Source organism: Protopterus annectens, chromosome 4.part0 (assembly GCF_019279795.1).
Source record: "Protopterus annectens isolate FY-2018-M chromosome 4.part0, PAN1.0, whole genome shotgun sequence".
NCBI lineage: Eukaryota > Metazoa > Chordata > Ceratodontiformes > Protopteridae > Protopterus > Protopterus annectens.
Window position 1 is genome coordinate 1,532,425,060 of NC_056733.1, and position 22,482 is coordinate 1,532,447,541.

Genomic DNA, 22,482 nt, shown 5'->3' on the forward strand with positions numbered 1-22,482 from the left:
ACAAACAGTATCATGGCAAAATACCCTATCCACACAACTAACTACCATACTAGGTCCCCTCCTCTTCTCTATCTTCATCAACGACCTACCCACTACCACACCAAAGGCCACTTGTATTCAATATGCAGATGACTCCACTATAATCTGCACAGCTTCCACCTTAGCTGAACTTATCACACTAACCCAGAATAGTTTCTCTGAGGTAGAAAAATGGTTTTCGGATTGTCAGCTTCTCTTAAACCCTCAAAAAACCAAACTTCTAATATTCTCCCCTAATAGTAAAACCACCTCTCCAATTTTTTACTCTAACATCCAGCAACGGCATAACTATCTCCCCAGATTCACACACAAAGCTTCTTGGGTTCACAGTAGATAATACACTAAAATAAGACTACCATGTTAATCAAGCGATCAAATCTGTTAACAAAAAATTGGGCTCCCTCTATAGGATCAAATCCTTTCTCACCCCATTAGCAAGAACTACCATTGCCTGATCCCACTTACTTTCCACCCTACTTTATTCTTCCCCTCTTTACACTACCCTAAGTAATGCCTCTCTGTCCAAACTTGCTAGATGCTATCATCAAGTGGTCAGGTTTGCTACAGGAACACCCTATAGGACCCACCATTGTCTGAACCTATCTCAACTAGGATGGCTAGAATGGCCTAACCTGGTGCAATATAATCAACTCATTACAGCACATAAGGTTCTATACCATCCTGAATACACCCCTGCCTTAAACAATATAATTAAGCCATATAGCAACCTAAGGTCCCTACGCTCTGCTGACAAACTGCTGGTACAAACGTCCAAGAACAATAATGTGGCAGGGGACTCTCTATTTGCCAACTCAGTAGGTAAAATCTGGAACTTGCTACCTGCCATACTCACCCAACAACCCTCCCTCACCCAGTTCAAAAAAATCCTCAAACTCCACCTCCAAAAACATTGGCTATGTCCCTGTTTCAATCCTGATTAGCTAATTATCTGAATTTGAGGTTTTCTCTTGCTAACTGTGCTTGATCTATTAAAGAACGTATGCCTAATATGTAAGTTTAGACAAACCTCTTGTCTGGAGCTTTGTACCATATTTATGAATGCATTTACTCTAATGTATGCTTATATCTTACTGACTTGTGTATTATTACTTGTACTTACAACTTTCTCTACTCTGTCTTTATGTAACTGTACTTTCTGGAGCTTTTCTCCCCGGGCCTCTGCTGAAAATGGACTTATATCCAGTCAGACTATCCTGGTAAACAAATGTAAAATAAAAATAAATAAATAAAATAAATAAACACACGCACTTTTAATTTAATTTTTTTTAAATATATTTTATACTCCCTTAGCAGCAGAAGTGCTACTTAGTGAGCATAACATAATGGCGGCCATTAAGTATTTCCATTCCAAGCTCCACGACACCTTGATATGCTGCCGTGAAATGGTGGACTTGTTTTTTAGCAGGCATTACTTCTACATTAATACCCTGCTGGAGAACGTTCATTCTTCAGTCAGGATGAGATCTATGGACAGCCCATTCTCTAAGGTAAAATAATCAAGCGGCTTTCCTTTTAAAGACTATTGAGCTGCACTAGCTCCTCCCCTTTATAGTAGTCAGAAGAATTGTCTGTACTAAATCTACATGTACCATATCACACCAAATCTTCCTGAATTTTACAATTTATTTTTCCTCAGACTTATTTCATTCTTCTTCATGGAGCTTTATATACAGCATTTATCTCACTGTATGTCTGTCTGTCTAGCTATTCGTCCCTCTATCTATCCATTCATACATGTACAACAAACGTAAGGATGACTTTGACAAGGAAATGATATTCTATAAATTACTTAATTAACTTTAAACAGAATGCTCAAAACAGTATATGAAGTCATTGAGAACATCAGATTAGTTTAGATAGTAGAGGTACAATTGCATACCAGCTGTTAACAACACATAGCATTATAGTACACAGTTATAGTACTGAATACACAAATGAAGCATTACAGTCTTATAACCTCAAACAATGCATCTATATACTTTTCCTATAATGCTCATTTTGCTTTAATATTTATAATTTCATAAGGAGAAGTACACATACATGACATAGACATTTACAGTTATGATGAAGAGTTACACTGATCTATGATTAATTAATAAAATCAGAGTCAATTCTTTAGAACTGTGTTGTAATTTGTACACTTCAGCGGTACCTGGTCATGGTACAAGAACTTAATTTTAACTTTGCTTGTCAAAGCTGTCCTTCAGGACAGCATATATCATTATCTTTAAAGAATGTATGCATTCTTATTGCACTGTAGATTACTTGTGTAATCAATTTTATTAATTTTGCAGGCTACTGAACATAATGTAAATGTCTATGGTAAGGAGGCTTCAACTTCAGTGAATATAACCATCAAAATTGAGGACATCAACGACAACAAGCCAGAATTTTACAACTGTTCTGATAATTTAGAATGCAGATTTACACAGGAAAGCCAGCAAGACAATTTTGCTGTGGAAATAGAAGAACACTCATCACGTGGTGTACCTGTTATCACCATCGGTGCTAAGGACAGCGATGAGGTATTATATGTTACATTTTGCAGACTGTTAATTATATTTGAAACTGAGGTAGGCTGGATTAGGCTGGAATAGTGCTTTCCTTATTTTCACATTTTACACAGTTAACATCTCTCACTGATAGCAACTCCTGGTGGTTCTAGGACTGTCTGCCCTACTACAGGAGATATAAAACACCTGAGAAAGCAAGAGTATGCTTAATCTATTTACTATTTCAAAAATTATGTGAACACATCTGCTGCAGTGAAGCAAGTATATGCATAATTTACTTACCTTTTGAAAAAATGCGTGAACGTAGTGCTACAGTCTGTGTGCTTTTTATAATGTCACATGTCATAGGTTGAGTTCTGTTTCTTAGATGCGTAAATTTCCTGTTACACCTGAGTCATTGAAACATGGCTTTTTGGACAAAAAGTAGAGTCATTGGTGTGAATGACTTAATGGGTTCTTACAGAACAACGTCCCTGTTTGTCATAGAAGATAACATAGGATAGCTCACTATGTAATCAGATACTGAGGAGGGGGATATTACAATGCAGCTTTTATGCAGCCAGAGTTTATATTACTGATATACTTCAGTATACATAAATACAATGCATAAAAAAGTTTGAAAGTTATTTCTTTTGCCCTTTTGGAAATTAAAAGTCAAACATTCTAGTGTGGCTCTCCTATGTGGGCTAGAAAATGAAAGTCTATCAATATAGAGAAAAAAGGAACTTGTAAGAGATGAGTATAATGACTTACCTGTTTTATGCATTGAATAGTATAACAGTTATGGGCTTTAGAAAGATCGTAATGATTAAATGCTTTCTGCTTGTTATGGATCGATACAAAAGATAGTGGTCAGGATGAACGTTCAGAGATTTTGTTAGGATCAGTCTAGAACTCTAGTTCTAGGTAAAACATTTAAATGACTTTTTTAGCTGTCTCACTATGACTATAATGTTTAGCATTATAACCAGCCTGGAAAATGAAACCTTCACAGTATTGTTAATCTTTTCCAGATTTCATGTCTTTATTTTTGTTCCTCTGGATATGTGTGTTTTTGTGTTTCCGCGATTTCTGTTCCTGGAATTCCATAGGGACTGTATCTATTAACATTTTATTAATAGGTAGATATACTGAAAGACTGGCAAATGGACAGATAGATAGAAAGACACATACCTAAATAGGCTGCATGACAGATAACAAGATAAAGAGATAGGAAGATAGATATCTAGACAGATAGATAGGTAGATAGACAGATAGATAGACTGATGCACAACCAAACACTCAGAAAGAAAAACATATAAAAAGAAAACAGGCAGATTAATAGGTCTTTGTTTAGTGACCTTGTTCTAATATTCTTTCAAATGATTAAAGTCCAGTATGCTTTTATTTCTTCTAGGGAATAAACAGTCGTTTCGTCTTATATCTGGAAGGACCTAATGCTAATGTATTCACTGTTTCCCCCAATGTAATTACTGGCAGCAGCTCCTTCCAGCTTTTTGTGGCAGACTCCGTTGCTCTTGATTATGAGAAAACACGCACTATGAACGTTGTGGTAAGATTGTGAAACTCAATGCATTTTTCAAATGACCACTAAGACAGGACAAAGATGTTTTTAATAAAATGTGTAAACTACATTAATTTCAACAAAAATAGTGACAGTAAAACGAAAATGCCATTAATTTAAATGCATGCATAAGGAATATTTTGTATTCTCATTACATCTTTTGATTTTACAAAATAAAGTAAAACTTAGAGCGGGATTCATAGTCCTAAGCTACGCACATGTGCAGCATGTATCTCTGCAGAGTGCATCTTTGCATGTATGTAAATACACAGAGTACAGGCTAAATTGCATTTACTACAACAATGCAAAAGCCTGTAGGAAGAACACTAATTTTCCAAACTGGTAAAATGAAAAAATGGTTTAGTTATGTCTGAATGAATCCATTAATGTGTAAAGTCTTCAGATATTTTCAGAAGCTACTGATGAGTGTGGCACTGGGCAAGCAGTGAGAGATAATTAAGGTAGGGGCACTCAGCACCACTATTCAGAATGAATTCAGAAAAAAAAAAGATAAAGAGATTATTTTTGACTATAAGGTTGTCCTTCTGAGGACCCCTCATTGAGTATTTTTAAGATGTGAAATGGGAACGTAGGAAAACTAGGGGAAAAAAAGGGAAACTAACATAAGGGACACACAGAAAGAAGACATCAAAATGGTTATGTAAGAGGAGGTTAAACAGGAGGAGTACTATGTTTTTGATGGGGAATAGACCTCCCTGCCATTTTTCAATTTTTTGTATATGAGAGAGAAGTTGGGGAGAGAAGTAGGGAAGATGGTGTATGTGAGAAGTTTAGAAAAGGGGGGAGTTTAAAGAAGATGGAACAATGCGCATTGCAGTCTGCAAGACCTGAAATTTTTCAACTGCCTGATGATCATGCAACAGAAGAGCCAGATGACATGAGGGTAGAGGTCTCTGTTAGCTCATTGGTCATAGCCAATGAGGGCAGTGAGATTTCTATCCAATGAAGAAGGTCATGCATGGGCTCAAAGGTGCCTCTCCACTACTCGCTCAACCACATCCTTCATCAGAAGCCCAAAGCTCTTGTCTTTCCTAGCATTCCAAATTGCACCCCATCAGGGTACCTACAGGACTGTTCCTATGGCAATGACCCTGGGAGGATGTCACTGGATGAGCAGAGTGTAATCTTGAACATTCACTGACCTGAATGGAACATGATTGGCCTGCCACTGGGATCTCTGACCTTTGGGAAAGGGAACTTAAAAAGGGAGAGAAAGAAAAAAATGCAAATTAACTCAAAATAACAAGAAAAAGAAGGGAAGAAAGAGACATAAAATGTATGTGCATCAACTATTCTGGAATTAATGACTGAATATACAAAAGTAGCACAGTAAAGAATTCTGGCTTATAACGATCACTGCATTTTTTGAAAGCTGTGTGCACTTTATAGACATAATCTGTACTAATCTATATATATGTATGTGTACACACCATACATACATACATACATACACGAATTATAGTAACAATCATTATGTGTGTATACATACATACATATATATATATATATATATATATATATATAGAGAGAGAGAGAGATGTAAACACGTATATAGGTATGTTTATGCATATGTTTATGTTTAATTATATATATTTCTACTGGTACACCCAGTCTTTTTTCATAGATATGCCTTATTTTGTTCTGTGAAGGAAAATTAATTATTGATCTCTTAATTTAGCATGTGTTTCAGTGTGTATTTTTTTTAAGCAGAGGAATGTTCTGACCTGAATTCCACAATGTCGTTATGGCAGTTCCATGATAAGTTATGGCAGCATGATTGCAAAAGTATTGCTGGTGTTACTCCTTTCATAATTACTATGCTGTAACTGCATTACATTAATAACATGTTTAAATTCTGTTTCTGCTTTCATTCAAATTAAGTGAGTGTTAGGAAGTGATAAGGTGTGCCATAGTTTGATGAATGCATGTGGAATAGGGTTCAGTGCACTCCATACTAAATGTTAACTCACTGCAGATATATATCACAATGCCCTGACATACTTATGTTTGACAGAGACATTCTTTACACTGTTGCTCATTCTCCTGCTCACCCCCCACTTAGTGCAGTAAGTCTGTAACAACCTAAATTCATTTAACACCAATGAGAACAGATACACCAATGCAGAAGACTGTGGTTCATAGAGATTAGCTTAGCTGAGTTTTATTTGCATAAAAAGGGCAGAAATGGGCCACAGTTCTCATCAATAGTTTTACAGACTTCAGCTTCAGAATCCACAAACAAAGAACTTACATGAATGTTCAGTACCTCTTACTCTGACATGTCTTGCCAGAGCGTTGGTGTCTCTATTTCTTTGAATATCATAAACATGCTCTAAAATCCTGTCCCTAAGAGTACAGTTCATCTTTCCTATATAGAACGCTTCACAGGCAGTGCATATAGCCATACAAACAAGATTAGAGCTTCCACAGTGTGCAAAATGGTCAAAATGGTCAAAATAAAAATAGAGACACCAATGCTTTGGCAAGACATGTCAGTGGGGGTAGTGGAATTTATGAGCTGGTAGTCTATATTTAAGTCGACAAGTATTATAGTTTAATGGTTAACTTGTTGGCATATCCAATGCAGGATGCTTTCAGCAGTATCAGTGTTATTCCTTGGTGGTATAAAATTGCTGTGGAACTAAGGCTAAGGTTAGGGAATAGCTGTTGATGATGCTAACATAACATTTATATCTATGACACTGCCTGAGGACAGTGGTACATGGTCACCAAGTGTAATTGCAGGATCATACACCCCACAGTAGTTACATAACTCTGTAGGAGGTGACAGATGAACACACATTCAAGTACATGAGGATATTACATTGCAGTTGGTAGAGGGACAGACCTCATATACCTCTAAACCAGTGTTTCCTCAACCACAGGAGCACCTCCAGGAGGAATTTATAATCTCAGAGGCATCAATGTTGACTGTAAGACTTATGAAATGGGTACCAGATGTAGGCACATATTGCGGCTATCTGTCGACACACAAAAAACACCTGACTTTGCAGCAGCAGATGTGATGGGGCGTTATTCAGGCTCAGTCCACTGCCACAGACAGTCAGCTAGAGAATGTCAGAGTACTGCAAGGTGCAATTGAGGACTTTCCCCAGAATGTGGAAATAGTAGAGAGTAGGAATAATGCAATGTTGATACTCATGTGCAGTATGATGGCACATACAGCAGCCATCTCTGCTTCTATGCACACACTAGTCAGAATCTACTATAATGAAGTAGAAAACACTTCTAAATGGGGATGGGAACAGGGTGCTGTTCAGATACATGGGTCACAGCAGGTTGCTGGCCAAGGGATTCTCAGGAAAGTACTGGAAAAAGAGTGGAGTACATAGCACAAAACAAGTTAGGCAAGACTCAACAGCATTCATCTACATGTTGCTGAGCCTCTCACTGGATGTGTCTGTCATGCATTGCTGTCAGATCAATATCTGGAGGATCAGCTTCATGCATTAGATAACATCATTACAGCAATTCAGCATCAAGCTCTCATGCTAACAGTTCCTCACAGTCAGGGGCACCATCACTCACACTATCCTTAGGGGGATGCTGGGTATGATCGATCTGACCTACTGTAGGTTAGGGTGCAGTGCAAACACTTAAAATATCATAAGTGATGACAATTCACCACATTTCATTGGAGTAATGTCACTGGTTAAAGTAAAAGGAAAAGTTAATTAAAAAAAAGTGGGGTATCTGCAGAGTGCAGTGTAGACCAGTGTTAAGCGCTTGTTCAGTAGGATTTGTATGACTTGACTAATGCTAATTTTTTCAACAACAAGAAAGATAAAGAAAAAGAAGCAAGGAGAGGCTCTACACATTGTAAGGCCGAACAGTAGTAAGGGCCTATTCAGCAGTATGTGTTAGCGTTGAGGGTAATGCTAATGCTTGCAATGAAAGGAAAGATAATCAAAAACATTTTAAAAATGTGGGGGGGGTCAGAGTCTGCAACCCAGAACAGTATTAAGGGGCTAACACTCGGGAGAAATGAATGATGATAGGAGTAGCACAAATCCTGTCAGCAGCACTTACATTGTGGTCACTTCACCCTCAGCACTGAGCAAATGATGAGTGCTATTACTTCTGATGACACAAGCACTGGTGTCTAGGACAGAATTAATTAATCTGATGTGCAGTACCTTAACAGAAAAAAAATATTTCTTAGTTATCAGAAAAGTACAGAAACATTAGAACATACCACCAGAAACATAGAGTCCCCCCCCCCCCCCCCCGGGTGGATGGGAGCACCTCATGAAATGTGCAAGGTGGAATACAGCAACAATACACTGAGAAAAACATGTATTTCTTCAAGCTACTCAAACAAGTAGTGCAACAGCAATTACAAAGTAATGAGCATTCCGGCAGAAGCAGTGCCTGCATATTTCACTGTACTGCCAAAACAATCCAATCCAATGCAATACAATACAAAATTACATATTCTTTAAATTATGCCAGTTCTGTTCACTGCATAGATCTCAGTGATCAGTCAGGCATGACTCTGGCTGTATAGTGCCAATAAACAGAAAATATTATAAATCATATGAGTAACTATACTGAAAGCAATCTTTAAAAATAATAAGACTGTCTTTACATCAGTAAAGGCTTTGCACCATGCAGCATAGTCCACATGTAGCATTGCATGCATAAGTTACACAAAGGACACATTAACCTGAATGTCATGGACCATAGTTGTGGACTGGAAGCCTCCTATTAGACAGTGCAGCCATAATGACATGCATGAACTTCCTGAATGGGGTCTCTTACTACTGCTCCAACTGTCCACTAACACTATCATCAGCCATGGAAGGACCTATAGTAAGAACTACAGTTCCATCATGGGGCCATTCAGTACCAGACTGACTCATGATCAGTTGTGCAGAGTACAACACATAGTAAACATCCTGCATACAGTAGCAGGGTCATATTTAATATCACTAGACTCATCCAGGCAACAAAAATAAGCTTTTAGCAGGCCAAATTCTCTGTCAGAGACAATCCATTTCTAGGTAGGGCAGTGTTGTACCTTGCTTTGTCAGCTCCAGTATAAGTCTCATGAACCAGAGATTGAATGAGTAGCCTGCATCACCCTAGAAAACACAAGAAAAGAAAAGAAAAAAAAAGAAAAGAAAGGGGGTTGAGGGTCAACAAGTAAAGCTTGTTTAATATTAAGCAATCCATTTACCAAGGTGTAACTAATTACATAATTATTGTAAAAATTTCCACTTACAAACAGGATGACCACTGGGCATTTTACCATGCAGGAAGTGGAGGTAGAGTGAGGTAGTGTGCCAGATACAGGAATCATGGGCACTGCCTGAATGGTGGGTCAGCATGGTGGTGATGTACCCCCATAGATCACACACTACCTGGCAATTGATGGGATGGTAGCCCTTTCTGTTTTGGTACCATTGTGGACCTGATGGGGCCCTAATGTTGACATGGGTGCAATTTGTTGTGCCAAACACCTAAGGGAAATGTACCATCCATTGCAACATATGCATAGTTCTAACTTGATCTTCTGATGACACTAGGGGATAAATATACTGATCTCCATGTGCCAAGAGTCTGTCAAGGAACTGCCAAAGTATCCTTGAGGTTTGGGATTTACATTTCCCCAGTCTGTCTGTAGAAGGTCTCTATGGCGAGTATAGTGAAGGCTATATTCACCTTAGTATCCATAAGTATAGGAAGGTCACACATCTCTCTGGTTCCAATATGTGAGCCATACAAACTCACTAAAGCCATTACATTATCCCCGTCCACTCTATTCCTACCAATAATTTCTTGGTGATCAAAGTTGTAATGAGGTATTTTGTCTATAAATGTGCCTTCTTGGACAACAAGCATCACTTGATACAAGTGTTTTTTCTCAGCTAAAACAAGCAGTGCACACCAAAAATAGCTAGGCTGGTGATATGCAAAGCACAATTTTACCTTGTATAACACCTCTGCACACAGAGCAAAAACATGTCAAAAACAACTATAAACTGCAAGCAAGTAGGAAGAGGCCATATTGGCATAACATGTTCTAAACAACTTCTCATTTAAATTCCGTTAGCTCTTCATTTGCATGCATTCATTGAATGCTGTCACAGAAAAGTGCAGTTGTTCTCCATGAATAGCACTGAAACTGCACTTAGCCGTGACCTGCACAGATTATCTTTATATATAAGCACAATCAATACCACCCTTAATATTTTAATTTCTTACAGCTGACCATTTTTTTCAAAATTTGATTGGTTAGTTTTAGCTCAAAGTTTAAAAGTATATGTATCTGAAACAGTTGAATATTTTCTAGGAAAATATCCAGAAAAATATACTGGTTTATTCAAATATAAAATATGCTTGTATTATGGTTCAGAATTCAAAGACAGTAGAAAGACAAAAATATCATTTTTAAAGTTTTCTTTGCTTGTGTTTTTGAGAAATTAATAGCTTCTCAGTAGCTAAATGCCATTTTATTTTGGGATATCAAGGTTTTAGTACATACATATATCTGACAAAAACATATTATACTTTTTATATTAATATTGGAAAGATATTAAGACATTACCATTTGTAGTTTTCTTATACTATGCAACTTTGTTTTAATACAGGGCAACAGATGCATCTTGAATATTGCTGTGAGAACTTATAATTTTCAGTCTTTTTGTTATAATATATAAAATGCTAGAAATTTTAGGGATAAATTCAAGACCAGCCTGACTTAGCCATGCTTGTTGGGCCATTAGAGCAACAAAATACATAATTTCCTTGCTATAAAAAAATAAATACAATGCGGAGCTATAACAAAATGTTCCCACCTAGCAGTGTGATAGGTGCCCCAAAGGGAGTTGTTCCACTTGACTATTCAAGCCAAACAACATCTCATTAGACTTGCAGTGGAATGTCTCAGTGACCTTGCAATGTTTAAATGGTAGTTGCAAAGCCATGGCACTGACCAGAGAGAGGGTTATTAATGTGCATCAATATGATAGATTTTTTAAAAATAAAACAACTTTTGAATGTCTGCTTTTACTGTTTGGCTGTCTTCAGGGAGTCAGGACAGTGTATGTAAGAGGGACATTCCACTGAATTCTGGACAGTTGAGAAGAATGATGCAAGATCGAAGCAGTGAGGTAGTATTATTATTTTTCCATGATGCTGGTTGAGATCAACCAGATATTTTCTAGCAATATTTATTGCTTTGTTATTTGTGTGAAGCAACATGTAATACTGCAATGTGTGTCCACATGTCTGTGCAGTGGGCTACCAAACATGAAAATAGCCATCAGGCAGCCTGGTTATAACTGCTGGCTGGTGGTTTTTCATACCTCTCAGCTGTCTGTGATTTTGATTTTGGTTCAAATTTTTTTGTCTCTGCTAATCCCTACTGCATTGGTACTGAAAAGGAGTACTTGTTAACACATATTATCATGAAGCTATTCAGTTCAAAGCACAGAGTGTCAGAGATTCTGGATTCAAAAACATAATTTATTATAAAGTATCAGGATAGAATATCTCAAAACAGAGAGAGTCAACTGTATGCATAGATGCAATCCTTATTATATCTTAAACTTACAAAAGAGCTAGTTCATGCAAAGTTCCATGTTTTCTCAACTTGAGATTAAAATACAAACATTTCCAAGGCTGAAAAGAGTAAACAGATAACAAGGTATGCATATGTGAGGATAGCTTGAAACTTTAACATGCTTCAGTCTTGACATGGTTTATGTGTTTACTTATCTCAGAGGCATTTCCTACAAGTAGGAAATCCTTTCAAGATTAAGTGATTACTAGAAACATTTACCATCTGTCTGATAAGCTGTAACAAACTCTAAGTCAAACTGCTCTTCTCAACTAAATAGCCCAAATATATAAAACTGCTGCAGTACTTCAATCTAATAGTATATTAAAATAAGCATTAATTGACATCAAAATAAAATATCCTGTAAAATTCCTCCCTCTGATGCTTTAATGTATCGCAATCTCATATTATTCAGAATCATTTCATTGTCAAAAATGTACGCCCTGGGATGTTTTTCTTCAAGGATGATAACCATTGCATGTGCACTTTTTCTAATAAAGTGGTTCTAAAACAAATTCTTAATAACAGAGTATAGAAGATCTATGAAAAGCATAATTATATTTATACATTTCATTATGCTTGTACCGACATTTTCAAATATATTAACAAACTACCCAACCAGGCTCAGTTTTAGTCATGTTATAGCCAATTGTTCCATAAAGTCAGCCACCTTTCCTTGTTCATCATGAAATTGTGAAACAAACATCAGCACCATTTTCCGATGAGATGGCAAATTCCACCCTTCGAAGCTAGTATGTAATCAATAGCTATTGTGTTTTGCAAGGCTGTTCTTTGAACTTCAGTTAAAGCCTCTATTTGCCATGCAAATGTGTTCTGAATTCTTTTAAGCCATTTCAACTAATATAAATGACAGCTGATTCACTTAATTTATAGTTTGCGATAGGCCATACTGCAGAGAAAAGAAAGCTACAGCTTGCACAGCAGGATGTATGGCCCTCATATTTCATAACCTTCCAGCAGATAGAGAAAAAGAATGAAAAATAGCTGGTGCCATCATCCCACATAACAACAACCAAACCAGCTTCTGGGTAACCAGGGATAGGTACAATCACCACAGATATAATAATAATTGCCAATATTCTGTAACCTAGTCACACAGTTTCTTTTTCCTGGCATAACAAGTATCACCTTATGTTGATGCAGCCAGTTGGCAATATAGTTTCTTAGTTCAGTCTGTAATGTTACACCAGGTTTGATTTTCTACAGCAATTAATTTTTCTAAATAAGTCTGTTACACAAGAACAGGTAACACTGGAATGCCCCATTTGGCATCATGGAGAACCATCCACATACCCAGCAGCTGGAAACATTTAAGTCTTTGGCATATTGGTGCAACATTTGAAGAAGCAGGCTTTATCTCATGTCGATTGGAAGCAGCAGAAGAAGGAGAGTCAGTAACGTCACCAGAAGGAGGTGTTGCACCATTTTCTGTTGACTCAGGAGACGTCAAGCAGGTTTTTTTCCAATGCAAAGTGTGGACCCAGTTCAATATCCGGGCACACTTTACTGCAGTATGCATAGTTACAAGAATGAGGTGAGCATACGTTACTGCAGTACGGGCAGTTAGAAGAATGAGGTGTGCACACTTTACTGCAGTATGGGCAGTTAGAAGAATGAGGTGTGCACACTTTACTGTAGTATGGGCAGTTAGAAGAATGAGGTGTGCACATTTTATTGTAGTATGGGCAGTTAGAAGAATGAGGTGTGCACACTTTACTGTAGTATGGGCAGTTAGAAGAATGAGGTGTGCACACTTTACTGTAGTATGGGCAGTTAGAAGAATGAGGTGTGCACACTTTACTGTAGTATGGACAGTTAGAAGAATGAGGTGTGCACACTTTACTTGCAGTATGGGCAGTTAGAAGAATGAGGTGAGCACACTTTACTTGCAGTATGGGCAGTTAGAAGAATGAGGTGTGCAGACTTTGCTGTAGTATGCGTAGTTAGAAGCATGAGGTGAGCATACGTTACTGCAGTATGGGTATTTAGAAGGATGAGGTGTGCACACTTTACTGTAGTGTGGGTAGTTAGAAGAATGAGATGAGGTCCCTTCTACTATGGTTCCAAAGAAGATTTGCATTGGAATACCTTTACATCGACCCAATCGTCTGGTCTTAGATCATGACAAGGAACTGTGGCTGATGGAGGGAGAGCTTCCTTTACTCTTTTGTAAGAAGTCTGCAAAATGGAAAGGAGTTTTATGCAATAGTCCAGCAAAGCTTCATCGGTAAATACCAGTTCACAGTTCCTGGCCAGTGGGGAAAGTGGAATTCTTATGGGACTGCCCATAAGAATTTCATGTAGGCTTAGTTTACAAGTAGCATTTACAGTTCCTTGCATATTCATTAAAGCCAAAGGCAAAGCTATGTCCATTTTATTCTTGTCTCACTACAGATTTTGCTAATTCTGATTTTAAGAGTCTGGTTACACCATTCACCAAGACCAGATGACTGTGGATGGTGGAGGCAATGTAACTGCAAAGAAATTTTATACACTTTACATATGTTCTTAGTAATTTTAGCAGTAAAATGGGTACCTCTTTCTCAATTAATAGTATGAGGTACCCCAAGTCAGGGAATAAGTTCCCTTAACAATTTCTTTACTACTGTTTCAACATGACACTTAGGACATAGATACGCTTCCAGCCATGCAGAAAAAGCACATACAATAACCAATATACATGGGAATGTAGCACATTGTGGCATTTGGACAAAGTCCAGCTGGATGTTTGCAAAGGGTCCCCGAGGTGTGGGTAATGTAGAAGACCCAGTCTTCACAGCTGGTGCAATATTACGCAACAAACAAGCGTCACAATTATTTACATAATGTCTAACTAGAGACAGAGAAAGAGGGTCAAACCAATCTTGCTGAATAAGATTTAGAAGTCCATGCTTACCAATTTGATTCAGTAAGTGGTATGCCCTCACCAGCAAAGGTAGTATGTCTAAAGGTCCTACTATCCTGCCGTCAGGGTGTCACATAGAAAATTACTTAGTGATTTACAACCAGCACTGATACACCTCTTTTTCTTTTCTCAGACTCTGAAACTTCATTCTGCAAAGTAATTAAATTGTTAAAATTACGAGGATTGTCAATGTTTGTGCATTTTTCCTACATAACAAAAACAAACTTTTCTAGTAACATTTAAACCAGCAGCCTGCTTGGCTGCATAATCTGCTAGTCAATTACCTTTTACAGTAATAGTGTCTCCTTTTATGGGAGCTAGCACTTTAATTATTGTTAAAGCCTTGGTAAAACAATGCGCCTAATAAGCCCTTTATAAACTTTCCAAATCTGTCTCCACAATTCCCCAAAGTCACGGCTACCCCAAACCCATAATGGCTGCCAGTATAAATGATCACAATTTTATGTTCACTTGTGCAGAAGTATTCTCTTGTAATCTTTCCTGAAAACGTATGGTATTTTTGGGACATATAGCTATGCCTGCTGTAAGATTTCAATTTCTGTCTCTTTCTCATAGTCTGTCCATGAACAGGCCTATTTCTGACTTGTCTGTTGAAGTATCTTTCAAATCAAATCTAAGAGAAAGCACATGGTTAGTCACAATTATACAATCATGCAGGTCACCAACTACTGCAATGGGCAGGAGGGATGTTGGCTTCAATACCTGCTATTGCTCAATGGTGGTTAAAGAGTTTAAAATTAGCAGCTGAGGGATACTGGGTTTTAGATTACAGTAACAGTGTACATACCACATGAGGACTGCAACCCTTTAAGTTAGTGTCCAAGGACTATTGTTTCCTATTGTTCTACCATCAGCACAGCTGCTGTTGCTACTGCCTATATTCAGCCTGATAGCACTCTAGCCACCAAGTCTAACAATGAACTATAATTGCAACAGATCTAACTATACCACCATGCTTTTGAACTAGCACCCCTGCTGCATAACCCCCCCTTTTCATGATAGAACGAAGTAAAGGTTTCTTATAATCTGGAAGTCCCAAGGCTGGGGCTGTAGTAAGGGTGTGTTTTAAGAAATTAAAAGCATTTTCTTCCTTTTCTTTCCAGAGCATCAGCTCTGGTATGTCTTGTCTGTGCATGTCAGTCCAAGGTCTAGCAATTTCTGCATAATTTGGTTTCCACTGTCTATGGTATCCAGCCAAACCTAGAAAGGCTCATAGCTGCTTCTGAGTAACAGGACGGGGTGCTTTTATAATAGCTTCAACACGTGAAAGCATGAGATACTGCCCTCCATGTGAGATTGTGTCCGAAATACTTTAAGTGAACATAAGTGAATTTTTTCTTTTGATACTTTGTGTTCCTTTTTTGCTAATTCAGTCAGTAAATGTATGGTATCCTGTTGTCAATGTGTTAGTATATCAGAAGCTATAAGTAAATCATCTACATATTGCAGCAATACAGATTTGCATTGAACCTGGATTTCTTTAAGGTCCTGTTTTAAAATTTGTGAAAGATTGAGGGACTGTCAACAAACCATTGTGACAGTCGTTGCCATGTATATTGAATGCCCCCAGATGTAAAGGCAAATAAATAGTGGCTATCTGTAGGAATATAGGACTAGAAAAGAAAGATAAACATAACTCTAATACAGAAATGTAAATAGTCCATAATAGTAGGTAACTTAATATGGTTGCTGGATTTGGCAGTATAGGATTTGAAGAGATGACAACTTGATTTGCTGCTGTCAAGTCCTGCACAAACCTATATGTATCTCTGCCTGTCTTTTTAACTGTGAAAGTAGGAGTATTACAGCAATTATGTTTTTGCTATAGTTCTGTGCTGAAGCAGAGCTTCAATTACAGGTTTGAGTCCCTGTTCTGCCTTCGGTTTTAGAGGATGCCGTGCTATATGTGGAAGTGGCTTTGCAGGATCTACACATATTTTCACAGGTATAGCAGATTTTAACTTACCTATCTCGTTGAAATGCTTTGCCCACAAAATGTCACGAACCTGCAGTAGTAGTTTGTCGTCCAGCCACGAACACAACTTTTTTGTCTTTTTTTCTCTAATATTGAGTACAGCAATCATTTTGTCTTAAAATTCAGCTGGTACATCTAAATAAATATCATCTGCAGTGCAAAAAACAGTACATCCTAATTTCCATAGCAGATCGCTGCCCATTAAATTTGCTGGAGCTGAAGTATTTAATAGAAAGGCATGTTGATTTTCAATTGGCCCTAAGCAATTTGAATAAGTTTAGATACCGGAGGAAACAGTAGGAGTGTTAGTAACACCTACTGCTGACACTTTTTCAGATGATACTGGAATTTTATCTTGGTCACTTATTTTCAATGCTGAGTGGGTCAAAACAGTATCAATCAGAAATGGAATATCTTTTTATCCTACTTTCAACTTAACAAAGGTCCTTCGTGATCTACTTATGTTAATGCTCTTATTTTTACCTCACCCCCCCTCCCCAAGTTTTGTCAGTACATTTCCCCCTGACATTTGTTGCCACTTTGGAAGGCTGGGGGTGTTAGAAGAACACTGGAAGGGTTTTGATTTTGCCACTGCTGCATTTGCTGCTGTTGTTGTTGTTGCGGACTTGGGCGTTCTCCTTTTCAAGGTCTCTCGGCTTGGTGAGTTTGTTAAACATTCATTGCTCTTCCTCTCTTCCACTATTCTGCCTACCTTGCCTACATCTGTCCTGTCTCTACCTCTTCATTCAAATCTCTGTATTTGCACTTGAATGAGTTTATCTTCTGCATCTTTTCTCTTTTTATCTACATGGTTCATGTAGTGCTCTGTGAATTTTATTAACTTCCTCCTCCTGCCAAGTAACACAATTTTGCTTTACTAATGCCTGCACATTAGGTAAAAGTCCTTGTACAAAAGCAGAATTAAAAGCTACTTTAGCATTTCCCATTAGATCTGTAATACCAGAATGTGCTGAAAAGACTTCCCTAAGTCTGCTAAAGTATTCAACTGATGCTTCTCCCTTGGTTTGCTTGCATGCAGTATCCCAGTTTGATTTAATAGGGAAAGCTGTCAGAAGTTCTTGTAAGAGCTTTTCTCTAACTTCTGCTAATCTTTTCCCTTCAGCAGTTGAATAATTTTGGTCCACTGCTGTATCCAAGCCAACTTTGTTTTTTTTTTCAAATTGTCATATATATCAAGTGGGACTAAGGTTTTCTACAACCGTCTTAAATCTGCCAGAGTAGGTTCATATATTTCAATAACAATGTTTAATTCATTCTTAAACTTTTGTGGGTCATGCCTAATTTTAGGAAAAGTTTTAACTATAGAATATAAATCAGTGAAGGTCCAAGGTCTATGGACTAATGTCGTAATACCATCCAGGTGCGGTACTTCTCTATGGGGATGTAGAGAATTTTCCATCTGCTCTTCCTGCCTTCCAGCCTGTCTTATTCTTTGGCAAGTAAAACGTACATTTTTACCTGAATATTCTACCACACTGTGTTGTGTGATACTTCCATTGCCATCTGAGTGGACAAAGTGTTGGGGTGGATAGCACTACAAGGTTCAGATTGGGGTGAAGTAGATGTTGAATGTGCGGGTGCAGAAGGAATGACATGTAGAGATACACTTCTCCATAGGGTGACAGACTGACTTCTGTCTTATTGGGATGAATAGGAAACCCGGTCATTTCTATATTGAAGAGAAAAAGGGAAGCTGATCATCTTCCCTCAAAGCCCCCACACACACACACACACACACACACACACACACACACACACACACACACACACACACACACACACACACACACACACACACTGCAACATGGTCATTTAAAATGTCTGGATAGCAAGGAGCAGTTGGCATGGTATTACCTGCTTTAACTGTACTTTAAAGTTCTTTCACTTTTTGTAACAGTTAGTTATCTTCCAACCCCTGTATAGTGGATTCACTGTGTCATTTAAAAGTTTCAGTATATCAGTCATTGTAGCTATTTCGCTGATCAGTTTTAATTTTCTTACCTTTCTGTTCTTAGTTCATAGATGTAGCATTTTAGTTTTTTATCAAAAGTGCCATTTTCAGGAAAGCATACATCTAAGTTTGGTTTGGTTAGTTTGTGCCAATATGCTATACATTGACAATATTTGGGCCCATATGTAAGGTGCATATAATGGGCTGGAGAACCAACAGATGGTTCAATAATCTTACTGCATGACTTATATATAATATAATGAAACATGTTGTGCTATTAAAGTCTTCTTTTCTTTTTCTTCAATACCACAGAACACACTCGGTCATGGAGACAGATTCGTACAAGCTGTCAGATGTGCACATCCAGTACTTGCAGGGCCCCTCTCTGCTATGCATTTATAATTGAAACCCAGTTCAATGTAATAAGCCCACCCTAGATAATGTAAGAAAAAAAAATCTTACAGTTGTGAACATAAACCCATAAACCTAGACATAAACTGAATTCACACTTGCAATAAAAATTGTGCATACAGTCCAAAGCTGCATGGACACACCTGAGTACCTACAGGAACTCAAAAAACAAATTGTAAGTTAAAAGCACTTACTGAAATGGACTCCCAGTATTTGCTGAAGAGATAGATGCTGGCCACAGTCTTTAGTCAAGGGAAGCAAAACAAATAAACCTCAGCCAGTGAGAGTCTCGCATCAGGTGAAAAGGAACACTTGTTAGCCAACAATATTATACAGCTATTCAATTCTAAACACAGACTGCCAGAGATTCCGGATTCAAGCACATTATTTATTATACGGTGTCATGATACTGGGATATCTCAAAATTACGATATTCAAGTGTAGCACAGATGCAATCCTTTTTATATTTTAAAATTAGAAAAAAAAAGATTACTTCTTACAAACTTTAAAGCTTTCTCAACTTGAGATTAAAACGCAAACACGTTCCAAGACTGAAAGGAGTAAACAGATGACATGGTATACCTATGGGAGGATAACTTCAAACTTTCTCATGCTTCAGTCTTAATGTGGTTTATGAGTTTACTTATCTCAGGGACATATCCTGCAAGTATAGAGAACCTAGTTTCCTTTCAAGGTTAAATGATTACAAAAAATATTTACCAGCTGTTTGCTAAGCTCTAATGAATTCTGTAAAAGTCAAACTGCTCTTCTTAGATAAATAGTAAAACTGTATAAAATTGTTGCAGTACTTTAAGCTTACAGTATATTAAAATAAGCATTAATTGACATAAAAATAAAATATCCAGTACAGTACACTACTTTTGGGAGAAAAGGTGGTGGATTACACATTATAGAAAATGACAATAATTAGACTTATGGACTTATTTTGCTTCAGAAAAATCGTGTTTTTTAACAGTCTCTTATTTTATCAATTCCTCTTGTTAGTAGTAATATGTTAAAAGGTGTCCTTGATTATTTTTGTATTTGTCCCAGATTCTGGATGTAAGATGTTGCAAGCTATGGGGTTGGTCTTGGCTGGATGAAAGTCACTTGACACTAGTGCTGTTTGCTCAGTTATAAGTAGTCACTGTTGCCTGGCTTTACACGACTAGTGTGCGTTTGTGAGACATGCGATAGATCACTTATCTTGGCACTCCATATGCACAGAGTATGTATAATTGCTGTGGCTGTCAGCTGAGGACTAGTTGCATGCTGCTGTTTATTTATTATTCTGGCTTTGCTTTGCAGCACCAGTGTGATTTATGTGAAGCAATCTGGAATATTCTAATGTGCGGTGAATGAAACAACAGTGACATGCATTACAGTGTCATTCTCTTTTATCACAATCTGGCATCTAGATTGTACATAGGCATGGTATAAGTGCTTGGTGACGGTTGTCTGGATGAAAGTAACTGATTCCCTCTTCACCTGCTCAGTTTACAATCATTTCTCAAAGGGATAAAATGCATCCTAGAATACCGAGATCTTCAGAGCTTCTGGAGGGGCTTGTGTTCCCCCACACATCTACGCTGTATGAATGGATTTTCACACAGGCTTAGTAGTGCCCGCTAGAACTGATATAGCTTGTGTGGGGAGTTAGAGATGACGCTGTCATTCCCTCCCTAACCTCAGAAGTCACTACATTGTATTGAGATGAGGCAGTGTAGTCATCATTTTTTAACTTTCCTCATGAACTTCAGAGGGGTGCACAGAAGGTCACTAAAGGTAATTTGAAAACATTACTGTAATTACTTTTTCTTCTTTTTTTTTTTCGTTTTCCTCACAATTAAAAATCAGCTACATAGGTAGGTAGGTAGGTAGGTAGGTACTAGGCTATTGGCCCTGGGGCCTATACAAGCCAAGCCAAAAAGGTACCCTGGCTTTTGCCACCCAAGAAAATTATTTTCCTGTGCCACTGTTGAGCAGAGCCACAGAGGTGATCCCAGGGGTGAATTTCCTATTTCCCATCCAATCATCCAGATTTTTCTTGAAGAGTGCTAATGAGGATATAGATAGGTAATTTATTCCAGAGTATGGGAAGTCTCTGGGACAGGAATCTACCCCTCCAGCATGTTCTGTTTATTGTGGTGACAAGGATTAGGTCCCTAGAGCATGTAGCTCAGAGGGATTTCTTTAAGTGGAGGATGTCCAACAGCGCTGGGTTTGATATAGCTTTGCATGTTAGGCAGAGATCACCTCTGAGTGGGCGATATGTGACGGAGTAAAGCTGGAGTTTTTTGAGACGGTCTGCGTAAGGCATCTGTTTGAGGCTGGTAATCCTCTTTGTGAGGTATTTCTGTGGCCTTTCCAGTTGTTGTAGATGTCTTGTGAGGTACATACCAAAAGGGGCTTTGTACTCTATAATGGGTCTAATGACTGATGAGTAGAGGGGAACAATGACCGTGTTTTTTCTGGATGAGAAACCTTTTCTGATGAGGTGTGCCACATAGAAGGATTTGTTGACTACTGTGGCGATGTGATTATCAAAGGAGAGACTACTGTCCACCTGTGTCCCAAGGCCTCTTATCACACTTTCGGTGTTAAGTATACTGCCGCCTATGTTGTAGTTCATGGGTACAGAGTTTTTACCAAAGGGGATGACAATGCACTTTTTGGCATTGAGCTTGAGGCCATGGCTTTGACACCAGGCATCTGTCTCAGTGAGGCCCTTTTGTAGGATGTCCACATCGTTAGGAGTTTCTATTATGGCTCCTAGTTTGCAGTCATCTGCGAACTTCATTAGCCAAAGACCTTCTGTGTTAGTCTGTACTTCAGAGAAGTAGATACCAAACAGGAGAGGACCCAGGACTGAACCCTGTGGTACTCCACTTGTCACTGGTCTGAAGTCGGATTTGGAGTCTGCTACTTTCACAGTGTGGGTTCTGTCAGTGAGCCAGTTGGCAACCCATCTTGTGACATAGGGATTTATACCTAGTTTAGTGAGTTTATCTATAATTCCAGAGTAGGGGATGGTGTTGAAAGCCTTTTCAAGATCTAGATAGGCTGTGTGAACCATCTTACCCTTGTCTACGGCTTTGGTGACTGCTTCAAGGAAGTCTATCAGATTTAGGAGACATGATCTGCCTTTTACAAACCCAAACTGGGTGGGGTCCAGAGTTTGGAGATTACCAATGTCTTTGTTTATAAGTTCCATGATGATACGTACCATGGCCTTGCAGACCAGGCTCATCAGGCTAATGGGGCAGTAGTTCTTGGGGTCCATGGTGGCTACCTCCTTGTGGAGTGGGATAACCATTGCTGTGCACCATTCAGTAGGCACAAAGCCTGAGGTGAGGCTATGATTGAACATGGTACTTAGGTGGGGTGCCAGTTTGTTCTGTAGTTCATGTAGAACGCAGCCTGGGATGTTGTCT

At 38.2% G+C, this 22,482-nt stretch overlaps 1 protein-coding gene across 1 annotated transcript in view; it reads left to right on the forward strand.

The window, feature by feature from the left end:
• Positions 1–1,382: 1,382 nt before the first annotated feature.
• Positions 1,383–22,482, forward strand: part of CDHR2 (cadherin related family member 2) — a 262,582-nt gene continuing 241,482 nt past the window's right edge. Inside the window, exons 1-3 of the mRNA XM_044069914.1 lie at positions 1,383–1,547; positions 2,355–2,585; positions 3,970–4,125. Of these exons, the coding sequence (XP_043925849.1) occupies positions 1,383–1,547; positions 2,355–2,585; positions 3,970–4,125 (552 nt within the window). The remainder of the gene's footprint in view (positions 1,548–2,354; positions 2,586–3,969; positions 4,126–22,482) is intronic.